This window comes from Eptesicus fuscus, chromosome 10 (genome assembly GCF_027574615.1).
Source record: "Eptesicus fuscus isolate TK198812 chromosome 10, DD_ASM_mEF_20220401, whole genome shotgun sequence".
In the NCBI taxonomy this organism is placed as follows: domain Eukaryota; kingdom Metazoa; phylum Chordata; class Mammalia; order Chiroptera; family Vespertilionidae; genus Eptesicus; species Eptesicus fuscus.
Window position 1 is genome coordinate 89732059 of NC_072482.1, and position 20583 is coordinate 89752641.

At 42.3% G+C, this 20583-nt stretch overlaps 1 protein-coding gene across 1 annotated transcript in view; it reads left to right on the forward strand.

Annotated features, from left to right (window-relative positions):
* Window positions 1-20583, forward strand: part of ESR1 (estrogen receptor 1) — a 222016-nt gene that overhangs the window by 57178 nt on the left and 144255 nt on the right. The window contains exon 3 of the mRNA XM_008158585.3: window positions 11533-11649. Coding sequence (XP_008156807.2) covers window positions 11533-11649 — 117 coding nt within the window. The remainder of the gene's footprint in view (window positions 1-11532; window positions 11650-20583) is intronic.

Here is a 20583-nt window from a genome sequence, read left to right on the forward strand (position 1 = left end):
GGGCAGTATGACCACCCAGACTCGAGCTGTCTGGATGCCCAGGCAATGCGGGTTTTAAGGCCACTCTGCCTCGCACCCCTTCATTTCCTGAGCATCTAATGTTCACACAGCTCGTCTCCAGGCTGCGGGGCTACTACTGCCTGTGTCAAAGAGATGGTCCCCAACCACGAGGACCAGAAACTACACAAAATTATCTATTCTACTTGGCTTAAATTTACCGTGCAAATAAGTCAAATAAATGCAAAACAGATCTCCCTAGCATGGGTTTTATTTTATCAAGCAACCTCATCCTGTAAAGGTTCATCGACAATACATGAATGAAACCCGCCTCCATTTATTTTTACTTGTTAAGAGAAATTGTTATTCAAGCCGAGAAAATGCACTAGTAGTTCTTTCTAAGCCTGACAGACTGTCGTTGGGTTTCCTCACTTTTAAAACGGACTTAAAAAAGAAGAATGACCAGGGTCATGTGTTAAATGTGCTGGAAGACCATTGAATCAGAAACTCCTGCCCTAGCAGGTTCGCTCAGTGGTTAGAGCATCTGCCTGTGGACTGAAGGGTCCTGGGTTCGATTCCGGCCCCGGGCACATACCTCTGTTGCAGGCTCGATCCCTGGCCCTGGTTGGGCATGTGCAGGCATGTGTGTGTCTCTCACATCGATGTTTCTCTCTCTGTCTCTCCCTTCCACTCTCTAAAAATCCATGAAAACATATCCTCAGGTGAGAATTAACAACAACAAGAACAAAAGCTCCTGCAGCTTCTTTCATTACTCTTCCAGGATGCCTGGGAGGAACTTTGCCGAGGGCGTTCATTTTGGAGGGCTCCTGCAGATGGACGAAACCCTTATTTAGCAGTTAGGTGGTCAAAAGCCTACAAGGGAGCATTCAGGGGTGGCAGCTTGAGGGGCATTCACACAGGTCTTAATAAACACGGTCTTAATAAACACGATCTTCCACTCTCTCCTGCAGCAGTGGGAGGTGGGACTCTACTTATTAGCTGTTCTTAAGATCCAGGGCAGAAGCACAGCTCTGCTCAGGGTCTCTGAGCTTTACCCTCTTGTCTGATCGCCAGGCCATTTTCCTCCTACTTGATTCTTCAGCTTTGGACAAGGACAGTTTGAAACTTTTTCTACTGCTGTTGGATACCAGTGTTCAGGCGTGAAATGATTCCAGGTAGAAAGAAAGCTTGCGGGAATGGGGGGAAGAAAGCAAGCTTGGAAAAAACCCTGCAAACAGAGGAAAGGAGAGGGGCCTAGAAATGAGCTAATCTCACCCATTGTCACACTGTTCTCCTTTGTCTGACGCTTACCTATTGTCTCAGAGGGACAATTTCAGGAAGTCCTTTCTTGGGCTGTGGAACAGCACTTGCTACTTGTTGAGCCCCAAGAGGCATTCTTTAAACTGGCTTATTGTCTCAGGTATTACAATGAGTTGGTGGCCACTGATTGCATTATCTTTTCCTTTATGGCAGCTGTTGGTCTGATCCTGTGCCAGGTGCTTAAACCAACTGTGGTTTTGCAGCTGGCAAGTGAGGCAGGACAGGAGAAGGACTATTGCCCTGGCCCAGACGTTTAGCAGACTGGGGTCTGCCCAGGGCAAATGGATAGAGGATTTCCTCTTGACTTCATTTTCACTTAGAAAAAGACGCTCTCCAGGACAATTATCCTTCCTGGAATTCCTGGACCTGGTTTTCCTTTAAAAATATTCTTGGATGCAAGAAATGTTTTTGTTTCACTTAAAAATTGGGGTAAAATGCCAATGGAAGGAAGGTAGTGTTCACCGATAAGATATACTAGAACTGACAAGATGTGGAAAACAATTTGGGGTGCATTATTGTCATGCCGTTTTTATTTGTACCTCATTACGTACAGATGTGGTTGTGAAATAGTTCAAACCATGACACACTGAAAGTCCTCACTGGAGTGTTAGGAATGTGTTCGATGAGACAGCCAAATTCTGTTTCATTTTGTTTGGCTCATTACATCAGCTGTAAATAAAAGAATATTCACTTTAATATTCGAATCAAATTTATTTCCAAATAGAAACCATATTGTTCCTTCACAGAATACAACTTCCTTATTTTTATTTCACCAATACCTTGCTCTCTACTTTCTTTTCTCTGTTTTATGCTGGAATGTGCTGAATTGTTTTTCAGGAAGGTTTTGATAATGTTATGTCACACTCTACTGATGAATATATTTCATGTGGTTCATTTCTCATATATGGGAGTGTCAGATTCTGGAAATAATTTTATTGCTGCTTCTGAAATGGCCTTCCAATGATATGATATAGTAATTGCATTAGGGAATTCTCTTTGTATTATAGTTCCAAGTATAATACTGTTTACACATTTTGGTTCTGTAGTTATGGAGTTCTTTCTACTTCACCAACCCTACTGTTGTGTTCCTAGAGGAATGACACAGACCTGGATTTTATTTTTTTTTTATTTTATTTTTTTTTTATTTTTTTTTTATTTTATTTTTTTTTTTTTCCTATTTCAATTTCTTTATTGATTAAGGTGTCACATATTTGTCCTCATCCCCCCATTCCCATCCCACCCCTCTCCCCACGCATGCCCCAATCCCCTGTTGAACTTAACCGTTGGATAGGCTTATATGCATGCATACAGGTCCTTTGGTTGAACTCTCCCCCTCCCCCCCACCCTCCCCCTACCCTCCCCTATCCTCCCTCTGAGGCCTGATAGTCCGATCGATGCCTCCTTGCTTCTGGTTCTGTTCTTGTTCCTCAGTCTATGTTGTTCATCATTTCCTCTAGATGAACGAGATCATATGTCACTAGATATATACTAATAAGAACTGAATGTGAGACGAGCAATAATATTTATGCTGACAGGCAAATGAATCAATCTGTAGCGAGCTTCCCCCTGGACCAACAGTTCTTTTGAGACCCAATTTCGATGTCCAGTAGTTCCTTATGTGTACATGTCAGCACTGACCCCTCAGCTCTGGATGGTGGACAAATGGTGGTAACGGAGGTCCGACTCCCTCTGGTTTGGTCTCGGCCGAACCCAGGGGCACGGCGTCACCTAGACTAAGGGGCACGTGGCCTCACCCATACCCAAGGGGCGCGTGGTCTCACCCGGGCCTGGGACCCAGCCTCACCCGGATGGATCCAGGGGCGCACGGCCTCACCCGGACCCAGGATCTGGCTACACCCGTACCCAGGGACGCTTGGCCTCTCCCAGACCCAGGGGCACGTGGCCTCACCCGGGCTTAGTTGCACAAGGCCTCACCTGGATCCAGGGACACATGGTCTTTCCCGGACCCAGGGACGCTTGGCCTCTCCCAGACCCAGGGCCACTTGGGCTCACCCGGGCCTAGATGCACGAGGCCTCATCCTGATCCAGGGACACATGGTCTCACCCGGACCCAGGGACGCTTGGCCTCTCCCAGACCCAGGGGCACGTGGCCTCACCCGGGCCTAGGTTCACGAGGCCTCACCCGGATCCAGGGACACAAGGTCTCACCCAGACCCAGGAACGTTTGGCCACTCCCAGACCCAGGGCCACTTGGGCTCACCCGGGCCTAGGTGCACGAGGCCTCACCCAGATCCAGGGACACATGGTCTCACCCGGACCCAGGGACGCTTGGCCTCTCCCAGACCCAGGGCCACTTGGGCTCACCCGGGCCTAGGTGCACGAGGCCTCATCCGGATCCAGGGACGCATTGTCTCACCCGGACCCAGGGACGCTTGGCCTCTCCCAGACCCAGGGCCACTTGGGCTCACCCGGGCCTAGGTGCACGAGGCCTCACCCGGATCCTGGGACACATGGTCTCACCCGGACCCAGGGATACTTGGCCTCTCCCAGACCCAGGGCCACTTGGGCTCACCCGGGCCTAGGTGCACGAGGCCTCACCCGGATCCAGGGACACATGGTCTCACCCGGACCCAGGGACGCTTGGCCTCTCCCAGACCCAGGGCCACTTGGGCTCACCCGGGCCTAGGTGCACGAGGCCTCACCCGGATCCAGGGACACATGGTCTCACCCAGACCCAGGAACGTTTGGCCACTCCCCGACCCAGGGCCACTTGGGCTCACCCGGGCCTAGGTGCACGAGGCCTCACCCGGATCCAGGGACACATGGTCTCACCCGGACCCAGGGATGCTTGGCCTCTCCCAGACCCAGGGCCACTTGGGCTCACCCGGACCTAGGTGCACGAGGCCTCACCCGGATCCTGGGACACATGGTCTCACCCGGACCCAGGGATGCTTGGCCTCTCCCAGACCCAGGCAGACCTGGATTTTAATGGCGGCTCTGCCATCTACTATCCGAGTGGCCTTGAGCTTCTACAATGTGGGAATTACAGGAATCTAACTGTAACCTAACCGGTGTGATGCTGAGATGAGATCAAGGGCTGACATCACCTAGCATGATCCCAGCCCATAGAAACACCTGGCCAATACTGCTAGCCAGTCCTGGGCCCACTCACATAACCTGCACAGGCCAATTGCAAAGTTACCCCCGGATTCCTTTTCCTGCCCTTCCTCATGTAGGTGCTTCTTAGACCTCCCACTTCATTTTTTAAAAATTGTGGTAAAATAGACATACAAAAATTTATCATTTTAAAGTGTACAGTTCAATGGCATTAAGTACATTCACATTGTTGGATAACCATCATCACTGTCCATTTCCAGATCTTTTTTATCATTCCAAATGGGATCTGTACTCATTGAACCATAGTTTCCAAGTTCCTCTTCCCCACACCGCTCGGTAACTGCTATTCTACTCTCTTCCTCTATGAATTTGGCCACTCTGGGTATTTCATATACCGTATTTTCCGGTGTATAAGACGATTGGGTGTATAGAAGGTTTTCCTGGATTAAAAAGTCGTCTTATATGCCGGAAAATACGGTAAGTGGAACATGTGGCATTTGTCCTTTTGTGTCTGACTTATTTTACTTAGGATAATATCTTAAAGTTCATCCAAGTTTTAGCATGTGTCATAATTTGATTTCTTTTTAAGGCTGAATAAAATTCCATTTGATGTATGTACCACATGTTATCATCTATATTGTTGACTATAGTGAATAGTGGAGTTATGTACATGGGTGTGCAGATATCTGTTTGAGCCTCTGCCTTTAATTCTTTTGGGCATATAGCCAAAAGTGGAATTTCTGGATCATATGATCTCCAACTTCATTTTGACATGACTCCCACGCTTCAGAATAACTTACGGGGTACTTGTTTGTTGGCGTGCTACTAAAATCCCCAACACAGCATGCTTAACATTGTTCCACCTCTTCTTTCCACTCCTCTCAAATCAGATCCTTTTTCTGATGAATATTAAGAACAATTTTTAAGACACCCTGGTACAAACCACCAGAATTTTTGACTTCCTCCTCCTCCACTAGCCCTGAAAATTTGGCAAAGCTATTTAAAGCTTTTTCACATCTTCTCTCTGCCTCGCCTACTTTACTACTACTCAGAGATGATTAGTGCATATTTTGGTATGAATTTTTTTTGTTGTTGGCTTAACTTTGAATACTTTTAATCCTTCATTTTTAATGAAAATAATACACTCCCATTTTCATTAAAAAAATCTTTTGAATTCTCATTTCTATAACAGATTCTCTACGAGTCTTCTTTTCCTTTTTGCTATTGGATCCCAACAACATTACTGTTTGGACCAGTTCTTCAGTTTTACCAGACAACTCCCATAACACTCTTCCCTTGGGCCATGGTAAATAAACATGTATGGCATGACCAAGATAAAGCATCCCTCTTAAATTGGGGGTTGGATTTAGATGGAGCTCATGCAGGAAGCCAACTTGTTTCTCAGTGTGCAAGGGAGAGCAAGACTTCTGTTCCTCTGTACAATCATGTCCAAGAGAGTTGGACCTTCCATTTCATCCCTGTGATCTAAGTCAACATTTATTGCCCACAGAATTCAATATTGATTTGGCCTTACACAGTATTTATCTTATAGATATGCTAGATAGAAAACAATGACATTGGCTCTATTAATTCACTTTTTATTTCCTTATGCATGGGCTTCTTAAGAAGCAGAATACTCAGTGGACAAGCAATTGTAGACAATTATTGCCTCTGGAAAGTAGGTAACAGTTCCCTTTGGGCAAGTTGGGCCTTCCATGTATGAAGGTTGTTAGGATGCATAAGAGTTTGACCGCTGCAATGAGGGAGACCTTGCTTCAAAATCCTTCTCTGCCACTTGCTTGCTGTGTGGCTTTGGACAGGGGTTATAGCTTTTATCATAGTTTTGCATCTGTAAGATGGAGATTAATATAATTTCTTCCTCAAAAAGTTGCTGGATTAAATGAAAGAATCCACACATAACACAGTACATTTAGTAGCCCACAGGGTCGGTTTTCTTAGCAGAGAGAATGTTGGTCAGACTCTCTCATGCACTTGCCTCCCAGACAGGAAGTAAGCATAAGTGTGAAATGAACAAGCTGAGGAGAAACGTCTGCTGGGAGCTCCCACTCAGGTCGGGGTGGTTAGTAGTTTATAGACCAGTGCTTTGAAAGTTCATGAGCAGATCCTCATTATCATCTCATTGCTTAGGCTCAAAACTATGTTTTGACATGTTTTCTAGACCTTAATACCTGAAGAAAAATATAACCTTTCCAATCAAACTAAAGAGTCACTGATTTCATTTTGAGCAAATTTGTGTAGGGTCCTGTGATTTCATATTCAACCTCAAGCTGCATTTCATACTCCATATAAATACGTATTGATACTTAAAAGCAGAAGGAAATACAGATTTTGACATATTTTTTGGCACCTTAAACTATTTGCATATAGCTCCTGCATACTTTGAACTCAAACAGGAGTTAATTTTATGCAAATATTCAATGAGAACCCTTAATAAGAGACTGTGAAAGTAGTCAAGCAGGTATAAAAGAATAGGACTCTGAAAACAAAATATTTTTGTTGGAAACTTCCAATGAAGCTTTTACATAGATTAAGTAAAATTGGCTTTTATTTGATTTGTAGGTGCTTAAACATTGGAGAGTTAATTTATCTTTAATTTGAGAATTCATTTTCATTTCCATGCCTTAAAAATCTGAACAGTTAGCTATATGCTCATATGTGCTTTAAGAAATGGTAAGTGTTTATTCCCTAACTAGAGGACTGGTGCACAAAATTCGTGCAGGGGAGGTGTCCCTCAGCCTGGCCTGCGTCCTCTCCAATCTGGGACCCTTCAGGGGATGTCTGACTGCCGGTTTAGGACCAATCCCTGTGGGACATCCCCCTCCCCTGGTAGTCGGACATCCCTCTCACAATCCGGGACTGCTGGCTCCTAACCGCTCACCTGCCTGCCTGCCTGATCACCCCTAACCGCTTCTATCTGACTGATCGCCCCTAACCACCTCTGTCTGCTGGCCTGATTGCCCCCTAACCGCTCCCCTGCTGGCCCAATTGCCGTCTAACTGCCCCCCTGCTGGCCTGATTGTCCCCAACTGCCCTCCCCTGACAGCTTGATTGCCCCTAACTGCTTGCTCCCCTGATGGCCTGATCGCCCCTAACTGCCTCTGCCTCGGCCCGCGCCACCATGGCTTTGTCCTGAAGGAAGTCGGACATCTAGAACATGTCCAGTTGACCCAGTCTAATTAGCATATTACCCTTTTATTAGTATAGATGGTGCAAAACCTTTTATTATTTTTCATTCTTGGCTTTTGGTCTAAGCTCATGAAAGTCTCCTTCATTTTGATGCATACCTCCCCAATCCCCCAGAGTACTATGCCTACCTTTATTGAGCTCATTTTAAAAAATAAGGGTTGCAGCATCAGATGGCATCCCAACCAGCAGTGCACAAGTGTTCCCCTTTCTCCACATCCTCACCTGTTCGTTTTAATTTGCTGTCTTCATATTTCTTTTGAATCTCCGAATATGGGTCATTGCTTATTTTTGTAACTAACAAATATAGACTTCCTCTGGGATGATAACAATGCAAAAATAGCTGCTACTGAAAGAGGAAAAGTAAGAAGAAAAGGAGGGACCTAAAGTCAAGAGAAAGAATCCCAGGGAAGCTTGGGAAAGAGCTGTTGCCCCAGGAGCTGTGGGTTACCTGCTAATTTCTGTTCCCAGAGGTCTTCTCTCCCTACCCTTCAAGCTTCCTGCATGTTTCAATCTCTTTGCTCTCCACTTCCTATTATTCAAACCCTACACTGGCCCAAAGGCTTTCTATATTTAATTTTTGGTGGATGAGAAAATAGTGATGATTTCTCCAAAACTTCACCTGAACCTCACATCTTTACTCCCAGCTTTTATGCTTCATCCAGGCCTCTGCAAAAGGAACTTTTGGGCCAACCTGGTCACAGGCACCCAGAGTTCTTCAGTCTCTTCAGTAAAAGTGCTATATGTTTCATTAATACCATTGCTTTCCCCCCCCCCAGCATATTAGGTTTTTATTATATAGGACAAGAGGCCCAATGCATGAAATTCGTGCAAGAGTAAGCTTTCCTTCTCCTGGCTGCTGGCATTGGCTTCCCTCTGGCACCCAGGACCCAGGGTTCCCTTGCAGCCCCAGCTTCATCCGGAAGGTCATCTGGAAGGACATCCAGTCTAATTAGCATATTATGCTTTTATTATTACAGATGATAGGGATAGATGTGTTATTTTCAAAATTTTGTATTATTTTCATTCTTTTTTTCCATTTTTTTAAATTAAGGTATTATATGTGTACATATCTTACCATTGCCCCCCCCACTCCCATACATGCCCTCACCCCCCAGTGTAAAATTAACTCCATTTCCATAGAAGGATTTCCTCGTGCATTGTTTTCACGAAACCAAATAATGAAATTTAAAAAGAAATTTCTTCTTGAACGCACTTAAATCAATTGCTTTAATAACATACCTTTACCAAGTTATGCTCATTAGGAGACAAAGATGTTTGTTGTTTTCCTTCTTCTGATGTAAGTTGAAGACTTTCAAATAGTTGTTAATGGTGTTTGAGTAAGAAGACTTTGTTTTAATGGTATATGTCAAATATGTAGCTATTAATTTTTCTTGTTGCCAATTTATAAATTATAAATTTTATTGTGATTCAGGCAGGAGAAAACTTAGCTTTGTCACAAAAAGTTTATATTAGGAACATGATTCTGTTGTTCATTTTGTTAAGGGATTTCTTTTTTCAGTTGCACAAATCCAGAGAATTTATGTTAGCTTGGGAATTCCATGTGGTTCTATAGCCAGGTGGCCTTGGACCCAATTTAGTTCTGCAAAACAGCTGGCTTTGGGAGAGAGAGTGAATCAAAGTAATTTTTGGTTCAAGTGATTATTAACTATTTTCTTCTGAAGCTTAATATAAACTCATTTTCTTAGAGTTTATGTAAATCAACATATACTGCATATAACACTATCGGAGACCAAACACTAAGTTTCTTTCAGGTGTCAGAAGAATACATTTTTTGCTTAGTGTTTACATCTGGTAAATTTGTTTCTGGTTCTATTATTTCCTCAATTTGGTCCTCTTGATAAGGACAATCAAATGCCTGGATATTTGAGGCAGTGTGTGGTCTCTTACTAAAGTTACAAGTTTATAACCCTGCTGTAGTTGGCTGGTTCCTGGTAAGCATTTGAAGAATGAGATGTTAATCTGATCAGGTGCCTGTTTATACAATGACTTTTATCATATATTTAAAGATGGAGAACCAAGTTTAACGAGACAAACACTTCTTAGAAAGTCTCCAGTTCACTCTATTCTAATTGGGTTGGACCCTTATGCTGAATAAAGAACAAAGAGTTCTGTGGTTCAAACATTTCACTACATGTTGCCCTTTGTAAACAGGAAAATAGAGACTTAAGGAGAGACTCATTTAGAGGGTGGAATATATATCCCCCCCTTTTTTTTTCGAATGGGAAACACATTTAAAAATAGTAACTTATCATCTGCTTAGTCTAAATTCAGGATATGTTCCCAAGCGGTATAAGGATTTAGACTTATATAAATGGACTTCTTTGTAAAAACATGCCAGTGTTTTGTCATTTGTGAAGTTTAATATTCTGCATGCTATGCACCAGATTTTTTTTTATGGATAAAGAAATAGAAGTGATTTCTAAATTTTGGAACAGAAACTTCATGTAGGCAATTAGATAATGCACCCAGAGCTCCAAAAAGAGGGCTGGACTGGGAGTATATACTTGTGAGTCATCTGCCTTTAATGACAGTGGAAACCATAGGTGTGGAATAGATTATTTCATGGGAGAATATTAAGTAGTAAAAGGAGAAGGGGGCCTGACACTGAGCCTTGTGCAAGTTCGGCTTCACGTTGGGTGGTGAATCTGCAAACAACATGGGGGAAGCCACAGCTTGAGGGGTAGAGAAACACTGGGAGAGTTTTTGTTTTGTTTTGTTTTGTTTTTGTTTTTTTGTGTGATGGAAGCCAAAGGAAAAGAAAAAAAAAAAACATGTTTCAGGAGGAAGGGAGGAACCATTTGATGCTTCTGATCAAGTATAAAGTTGACTGATAATATCTTTTTAATTAAGCAATGACAGTCATTGGTGATAACAGAGAAGCTGCTTTTGTGGACCAGCTAAGGTGGAAAACAGATTGGCATAGGTTGAGCTGTGCAGGAGAGGGGAGGAAACAGGATTCCTGGAGTGTAGACATCTCTGAGGATTTGAACTATCAATGAGGGGCAGAATATAAGATGGAAGTTCGACAGTGATGTGGGATCGAGGGAGACCTTTTTGTGGGACAGACTTGCATGTGATAAAGCCAATGAGAAAGAAGCATTTGAGCAAGAGAGATTCAAAAACCAAGAGAGAAAATAAAGAGGATTAATAATAAAGTAATAGTAATAACAAAATAGTATTTATTGAGTTTTCACCATATCTGGGACACTGTGTTATGTGTTCTGACATTGAATTCTTAGAATAATGTTATGTGGTGGGTGCCATTCTTTTCTGTAGGTTAAAGAAAAGGAAAAGGAGACCTGGACATGGTTACTGGCTTGTTCAGTGTCCTCCTACCAGTTGGACTAACTTTCCAACTGAAGGACTGAACTTTGCCAACACCCAGCTCACCACCCCAACTTGAATTTAGGTGTCCAGGCTGCATTTGAATACCTACTTAAAGATTCTTTAAGTTGTGTTTAAGAATGCCACTTTGAAACTCTTTGAAAGTTCTAAGTTTTATTTTGATAATAATTTAATCTAGTGGACATGGTTAAAAAAAAAAAACAACTAAATTAAACTAAAAACAAAAACAAAAACAAAAAAAAAAGACTTTATCTGCTGAGACTATCTAACCTTGTGAGTGTATGTAAAACATCATGCCCCCAAATACAAACTGTGTGACCTAAAGGTGATTTGCCCAAAGAACTCCCAAAGTACTTGGCTGAGGCAGAAATTAAGTCTAGGAGGTTTTTGGATTTGTTTTTTTTAACACTTACAAAAGGACTGAAAAAGGATGATGGACTGAGGTAACAACATAGTAAGGCCAAGCAAGTTATATGAAAACATCCTCCAGACAGCTTCACTTGTAGATTCTGACTGGCTACGTTTCCTAAAAAAATATTAATTCTATCCTCTTGCTTTTAATAGGACATAATGACTACATGTGTCCGGCTACCAACCAATGCACAATTGATAAAAACAGGAGGAAGAGCTGTCAGGCCTGCCGACTACGCAAGTGCTACGAAGTCGGCATGATGAAAGGTGGTAGGTACCTTCGACACAGGGTGCCCACTCCCAATGGATGTCTGCGTCTGCCACCCAGTGCTGGCTCTTTCTATTCCAATAACCATGGGAGTTTAGTGTTTTCTCTTTTAATGATTTTTTTTTTCCTATTCTTATTTTTCTTTGCAACAAAAGTATTTCTATAATACATTTTATTTAAAAAATAGGGAACAGTTGGAACTGGAAATGCTGTGTTTTATAAAACCATTTTGTGTTTTATAGTTTAAATGTAAATAATTAATATTTTAAAGAAAGGTGTATGGGAGGTGGTGGTAGAAGGAAAGAAAGGCTGCTCAGGGAATTATTCTAGAAAGATTCTTTCCATACTGTTTATATCGCTAATGCTAGAAAATTATATTGGAGAATAAACTTTTGTAAACTGAGACTTGTAAATGTGAAAGCTAAATAGCTAATTTAAAATCTTAACATGTCTTAGGGAATTTGAATTTCAATCAAAAGGCAGCTTTTTCCTTTAGAAGTTGAGTCATTCACCAACTTCCATAACCTCAGCATCTAGAGTTGGGAGCCTTGAAATGAGTACTGAGCACTGACCGAACACAAGGCCCTCAGGATCTGCACCTGTGTGCTTGTGTCTTTGTGGCTGTGGGTGTTGTGTATGTGTGGTTTTCTGTCCCCTCCTGTCTCCAATCTTCCAGTGTTTTGTTGTTTTATTTTTAACAGGAATCCAATGCTGATTGACCTTGCATTTTAGGAATCTAGTCTTGAAGAACAGTGCTTCTAGTCTTGCATAGCCTTCAAAATACAGGGAAAGAACAAATAGGAAGTTTGTAAATTAAAATAAAGTCATGGGTGCATCTAGCGTTTCAGGATGATACCAAGGGTGGCGGATGGATGATGGGCTCCCTGCTGATCACAATGGGGAAAAGCTCTCTGAAGGAGACTAGACTTGGGATGAGTTAAGGACAACAAAGTTGCAATGAAAAATAATAGTGACTATGCAGATAGAGGGCAGCTAACCGTTAGCTCATTATTACTTGGAAGGAGAACAAAAACCAAGGGTGGAAATCAGGAAGAAGGTGTGCCTGATTGTTAAGAAACTTATCCTCAAAGATTCTTGAGTTCCATTGTCAGAAACCGGCCAGGTTGAGGTTGTGAATACAGCATTTGCAACCAGTTCTCTTGAGGAACAGATGAAACGTTGAAGTCACGTCTTGTGTGAGGTGTGACTATATGTCTTGAATGTCTGAGAAAGCAGCTTGGATTTAAAGGGTAATTAATCTCAAGAATTTAACAGCCCCATTAAGAAAATGATACTTTGACTCATAAATGGATTAAACATTTAAGGAATTCATCTTTCTTTGTATGGCTGGAGAATTAGTCAGGCTTAATTAAACTCACAAATAGCTTTTTAAGGTAACTTGATAAGTGACAGGAATATAACAGCTACTCGTAAAAAGTTTAATTTGAAACAGTGGGGTCCAGGTTGAATATTCTTTGGTGCTAGTAGGTAGATTAAGCCCAGTCTGGTGTATTCTCTTTGAAAGCTGAAATAATCAATGTGTGAATATGTCCAAAACATTTTTTCTTTTAGGGTACCCATACATTGACTCCACTTCATAAAAAATTCTGTTTATCCTAATTAATACCCTGATACAGCCTGGCTGCATAAGTATAAATTATGAATACTCATTTTTAATTTAACAAAATTTTTAATATGCAAAGACATAATAAAAGTCTTCCCACTGTTTTTAAATAGAACTCTAGATAATTTAACTGCAGAAAGCCAGTCTGTGTGTCTATACATATAATTGTACATGTATTTTATATCTGTAAAATATCTATCTGTATTAGTTTGCTACCATTTTAGTCCACTTGGTCTATCATCTGGGCAGCTTAAACACAGAAATTAATTTTTTCTAAACATCAATAAAAATACTGAATCTCTACCCATGACATCAAATCTTTAGTTTCAGATAAAAGAAAAAACTACGTACCTACCCCCAACTTAATGGCAAGGCTGAATAAATTCATTGAAGTGCCCGAAGGGTTTGTTAGAGTGCCTGATTTACTTACACGAAGACATTATTTTAATCTGTTAGGATGCCTACCAAAGAGCCTTACTCTGACAATCCCTTTTAATAGTGCAATTTGTTTCATACACACATCCCACAGCACTCTCAAGCTCTCAGCCCTTCTCTACTTCTTTATTTTTCTATTGCATTTCCACCCTCCAAAACATTGTATCATTAATTTTTAGATTATGTTTATAGTTTAAGGTCTGTAAGCTCCAGATGGGAGTTTACACACAAATAAAACATGCTCCCACATTTTGTTCAGTGATGTACTGCAAGCCCTTAGATCAGTGCCTGCGTGTAATAGGCAGTCGATACCAGATGTGGCATGAACTAACAGAACGAGAGAGCAAGAGTGAAAGTACACTGTAAGTGCTAAACTGTGAATAATAGGTTGAGAATCACGAGTCCTGTTGTTCTGATTAAGGGAAAATATGTGCTTGGGAGTTAAAACTTGTATAGCAGTTAGCTTTCACTGCATAACAGAGCCTCACCTCAAAATCTTAATGGTATACAACAGTTAATAAGGACAGTATTCATATGTCCGGGGGTCAGCTAGGAGGCTGCTGAGATTGGCGGGGCTCGCTCACATGTCTGAGGTCAGCTGGCTGGTTCGGCCAGAGCGGCTGGGATGACTTGGTTTGGCTTCTCATACCTCTCATCCAGCAGACTAGTCCAGGCATGTTCCCATGATAATGGCAGAGGCACCAAGAGAGCAATCCCCGAGTCACAAGCCCATTTGAAACAAGCCATTGCTCACATGATCTGGTGATATGCAATGGGCCAGAACAGGCCAAGTGGCTGAGCTCTCAGTCTGTGTGAGAGGGGGCTTCAGAGGTAGGTGGCAAAGGTTGGAAAATTGGGGCCATTTTTATAATCTATCACAACCTGAAATATCTGCTTTTCAGGTTTTGGAATAAAAAGTTTATAGACAGAGTGCCATAGGCTCTTACATGTAGAAGGGACCTCTGGCTTCATTTACTCTTGTCCCTGTCACTGTAGGAATCTTCTACGTAGCATTCCAGCAGCTTTTGTTGGAGTGCTGAATACAAATATGTGTTTTTATTTTCATGCCTCTCTCATAATTATGATGAGTGGACACAATAAGGCGGGAAAACCCAGGAGTAGATGTGGGCCAGTACTTCTGGAAAAATACAGGCTGGTTTCAGAGATGCTGGATTTCACTGAGCTATCCAGATGTAGGTTTTGTGTATGCACGTGTATGTTGCAATGGCTTACGAATGCAGATTAAAACACAATCACATGTAAGGCTACTTTACGTTCACTGCATATACAAACTTAACCAACAGACATTGATAATCATGCTTTTCTTTTTATTTGTTATAGTTAGAGTCCTGATTTAATTTTTTATACTGAAGTAATTTGATTGCTTATGGAGAGGTCACTTTGGTTCTTGTCTGCCTCTTTGTTTTTCAGCTCGTTGTTCTTGTCCACTTACTTTTCCAAGAATGGCCATGCCTCACATTGAATGATGACAGTTTCTTAAGGCCTGGCAAACATTTCAGAAAGGGTCTTTCTTGTTCCTATCATTTGCTTTTGCGAAAGTAAACTGTTCTTGAAATGACATAAGGACCATTTCTGTGAATAGAACTTAAAAAAATGCAGAACTTTGCCCTTGCCAGTGAGGCTCAGTGGGCCGAGGATTGAAGGGTCCCAGGTTCAGTTCCAGTCAAGGGCATGCACCTTGGTTGCAGGCTCCATCCCTGGCCTTGGTCAGGGCATGTGCAGGAGGCAACCAATTGATGTGTCTCTCTCCCATCAATGTTTCTGTCTGTCTCTTCCCCTCCCTTCCACTCTCTCTGAAAGTCAATGGAAAAATATCCTCGATTGAGGATTAACAACAACAACAACAAAAGCAGAACTTTGGTAGCAGTAATTGTATGAATGAATTGTGGCTTTTGAATTCTGTAATCCTGAGACTTTATGAATTCTCATGTATTTGATTTTTGTTTCAATGATTGTGGTTGGGATAATAAATGGTGTCTAGAGCTGAAAAGAACATAAAGGTCACCTCTTTGTTTTTCAGCTCATTGTTCTTGTCCAACTTATGCAGCTAGTTAGCAGCTCAGACAAGAAGCCAAGACTCCTAACTCTTGGTTCAGTGTTCTTTTCATTGTATTGTATGACCTAAGTGATTTAGATCATCACGAAAGATAGCAACATGCGCAAATAAGATATTCATATCACATAGACCCAAATTATGACTTAGGAACAATTACTATGGACACAAAATATGACTATTTAACAAAAACACAAAGCAACACACTTGGCTTAGTTACTCAGCAGAAGTACCAAAAAACATTTATATGGAAAGGGTGATGGATATTTTAAAAAGAACTGCTGAATATTTAATTGCTTTATATTGCTTAATATTTAATATTAAAAAAACCCAGTTTTTTCTTCTTTAAGCCAAAGGTTTTCATTATCTTTAGATAATAATTTCAATAATGTTGTAAAGTCTGTTTTCTTTTTTAATTGTTTAGACTATTCTGGTATTAAAAAAAAAGGTAACTTTGTCAAGTTGAAGGAATCCTGGCTAACGGTCAAGTGTATGAGTCTGGCTCTTCCAAGGACCCTTGGGCAGAGGACTCAATTTTTGTGAACTGTCTTTTCACATCTGAAAAATATGAGTTTAGAATTCAATGGTTTCAAAAGCATCTTTCAAATCTTAAATTTTATGTTTTTTTTTTAATTCAAACTTTTTTCATCAGAGTATTGTATAAGGTTGATATTTTTTTAAAAAAATTATGTTTTATGATCTAAGTTCAGACTACTTAGGGAAAGATCAGAATCTAAAGTTAAAGGTAGTTTCTGAACATAAGAAACAACCTCAGCAGTTTCATACTTATATTTCCAGCCAAATTTGTAGAGCAGCTAGCAACTGCAAACACCTGTTGGAATGGACAACTATAAATCTATTCTCTGCATTAATTAGCATGGAAAAGGAATTTCTTCTGAGGGGGGAGTGTCACAAAAAAGTAATTTGATGTTAATAGTGATATGAGCAGATGGCTATAATATCATTATAAATTATTTAGCCATATAAAAGAAAGAATTCAAAAAAAAGTTTGTTGAGATCTGACTTTGAGAAGATAACTAAGCTTTCTGTTATTAGAAATGTCATAGTCATGCCTAAGATTTGAGTCCCAGGAGCTGGGGAAACTTGCTAATTTCTGCAGTGTGGCACCAAGAAAGAAAGAAAGAAGCTAAAAAGATAGTGTGAATTTGGACAGGTTCCTGAATAAATAACACAAAAGCCAGTCTGGTGATGTTTGCTTAAAACTTATCCAACACACTTGTGGCCAGACTTTTTGGAAATCACAGAAATATACTCCAGCCCTAAGAGAAATCCTAAGGTAAAGCATGGAGTTATATGTGGAGAAATGTTCTGGTTACACCTAGATGCAACATGTGCTTTAGTTTAAGGGGGACTGAACAAATAAAAATTTAAGAGAAACATACACAATTATCCTTCGGTATTTAGATCTTTAAAAGCTTGCTTTGAAAGACCAGTTATTATTACATTTCTTTTGTATTAACATTTTAGCAGTGTTATTTAGAAAATTTTACTTAATAAATGCCAGGCCAAGTCCAAACTTCACCTAAATCATTTAGAAAGTACTTTTCTTGAGCATTTACCACGTGAAGGTGTTGGAGAGACAGGTCAAACGTGGTCACTGGCTGACCACAAAGTGCAAACTACCTAATGGTGGAAAGAGGCCATTCACTTAAAAAGATGACCACGTCCCTTTGTTCCCTCAAGAGACCTAGGGTTAGAGTTGGCCTAGTGATTCCCGCTGTCTCAGCTCACCCTCCCCCCTTTTTAACCTTGCTGATATCAGTGCTCTCAGGGATCGAGCAAGCTCAAGTTCGCCAGCTGGCCCTTCGTACTTTGTGGTTTCAACTTCTGGCTAGTTTGTTGAGGATACGTCTTGTCGACAAGTGAAGTCCTACCCATCCTAGATTTATTTCCCTCTCTTTATGGCTCCCATCTCATAGAATACATACCTGTGTGAAAACACCAACTGCCTCACCAGGCTATTCTGAGAAGCAAAGACATGAGTTATATTTGGATCATTACATATTGGTACACAGATGTTAGGTATCTATACTAATAAAAGGGTAATGTGCTAATTAGACCCGGTTGACTGGACATCTTCTGGATGTCCGACTTTTTTCTGGACAGTTAGGGGGCGACCAGGCCAGCAGGGGGGCAGTTAGGGGGCAGCCAGGCCAACAGAGGGGCAGTTAGGGGGTGACCAAGCTGGCAGGGAGGTAGTTAGGGGTCGACCAGGCTGGCAGGGGGGCGATTAGGGGACAAGCAGGCTGGCAGGGGGGCAGTTAGGGGGCGACCAGGCCGGCAGGGGACCAGTTAGGGAGCGATCAGGCCGGTAAGCAAAGGCAGTTAGGGGAGATCAGGCAGGCAGGCAGGCGAGTGGTTAGGAGCCAGCAGTCCCGGATTGCGAGAGTGATGTCTGACTTCTGGTTTAGGCCCGATCCCACAGGGCCTAAACCGGCAGTCAGACATTCCCCGAGGGGTCCCTGATTGGAGAGGGTGCAGGCTGGGCTGAGGGACCCCACCCCGTGCACAGATTTCATGCACTGGGCCTCTAGTTATTATTCATATACAGTGGAGCATTGTGGTTGACTTTAGCTTTAGGACTCAGACCACCTGGGTTCAAATTTTAGCTCCGGCTAGAGATGCCTGTGTGTAACCTTGCACAAGATACTTAATCTCTCCAGATCCCTGTTTTGAATTTATCAAATGAGGGTTATTATAGCACGTATAAACACCTACCTAATAAGAATTAATGTATAGCTTTCAGTATTATACTTAGCTTGCAGTAAATCCTCCATAAAAGTTGGTTATAATGGGTAATAAAGAGTAGATTTATAAAATGTCTGATCACTATGTTGTACACCTGAAACTAATTAATATAATATGCCAACTGTAATTGAAAAATAAAAAATTAAAAATAAGAGTACACTCAATTTTGGCCTTATGTACTTTATCTAATAAGTTCAATTTCATTGTAGTATTGTCATCATCACAATTAGTCCAGAATTATTAGGTAATTAGTTATGTTTTAAATTCAGTTTGGATAATCAGTTATGTATAAAACTAGAGGCCCGGTGCATGAAATTCGTGCACAGGGGTGTGTGTCCCTCAGCCCAGCCTGCACCCTCTCCAATCTGGGACCCTTTGAGGGATGTCTGACTGCCCATTTAGGCCCGATCCCAGTAGGATTGGGCCTAAATGGGCAGTCAGACATGGGCAGTAGGACATCCCTCTCACAATCCAGGACTGATGGCTCCCAACTGCTTGCCTGCCTGCCTTCCTGATTGCCCCTAACAGCTTCTGCCTGCCAGCCTGATCACCCCAAACCACTCCCCTGCCAGCCTGATTGATGCCTAATTGCTCCCCTGCCAGCCTGATTGCCCCTAACTGCCCTCCCCTGCAGGCCTGGTCATCCCTAACTGCCCTCCCCTGCAGGCCTGGTCCCCCCATCTGCTCTCCCCTGCAGGCCTGGATCCCCACCAACTGCCCTTCCCTGCAGGCCCAGTCACCCCCAACTTCCCTCCTCTGCCAGGCTGGTCACCCCTAACTGCCCTCCCCTGCAGGCTTGATTGCACCAATTGCCCACTCTTGCAGGCCTGGTCCCTCCCAACTGCCCTCCCCTGCTGGCCATCTTGTGGTGGCCATCTTATATCCACATGGGGGCAGCCATCTTATGTGTTGGAGTGATGGTCAATTTGCATATTACTTTTTTATTAGATAGGATAGAGGCCTGGTGCATGGGTGGGGGCTGGGTGGTTTGCCCTGAAGGGTGTCTGGGATCAGGGTGGAAGTTCTCTTGGGGCGTGGGGCGGCCTGGGTGAGGGGCCTGTGGTGGTTTGCAGACCAGCCACGACCCCTGGTGACCCAAGCGGAGGCCCTGGTATCTGGGATTTATTTATCTTCTATAATTGAAACTTTGTAGCCTTGAGTGGAGTCCAGGGCTGGCCAGGGTTTGCAGAAAGCTTGGCTTCCTCCATTGCCAGGGAAACCCAAGTCTCCTGCTCACTCTGTGGCCGCAGCCATCTTGGTTGGGTTAATTTGCATACTCGCTCCTGATTGGCTGGTGGGTGTGGCTTGTGTATGTAGCGGAGATAGGTCAATTTGCATATTACATTTTTATTAGATAGGATGTAGTACCTAGCCCCGAGGAACCTACAACTTAGTCTCCTGCTATCCCTGGCATTGGAACTTCACCTTCTGAGCCTCTTACTTCTTCAGGGTCTTTTTCCTAAGAAACCTTTGGCTGTAGCAGGCAGGTCTGCTCACTGACTACAGAACACACCTTGTCACTTTATGTCATCTTCAACCTGAAGCTTCATTGTTCTGTTTACTAAAAGCCGGTGTCTTTTACTCATTTAGACTCCCTGGAAGTCATCACATTTCCCCCTGAATACTATGATATTCTTTTCTGGTGTTAATCGGAAAGGCAGGTGAGTCACTGTGGGAGCCTCCGTGTTCATCCAGCAGCTTCTGAGCTTTTTGAACCCCGCGAGCTTGAGGACAAACTGTGTGCATGGGTGTGTGGTCAATTCCAGCTTTGAGAGAGCAGTTTCTGCCATCTTGGCTCTTTTTTAAACATTATATTTAATTTACTTTATTGATTGATTTTTTTTTTTTATTATTATTTTTTTTAGAGAGAGAGGAAGGGAGAAAGAGAAGCATTGATTTGTTGTTCTACTTATTTATACATTAATTGGTTGATTCTTGCTTGTTCCCTGACCAGGGATCGAACCTGAAACCTTGGTGTATTGGACGATGCTCTAACCAATTGAGCTACTCAGCCAGGGCTTATCTTGGCTGCTG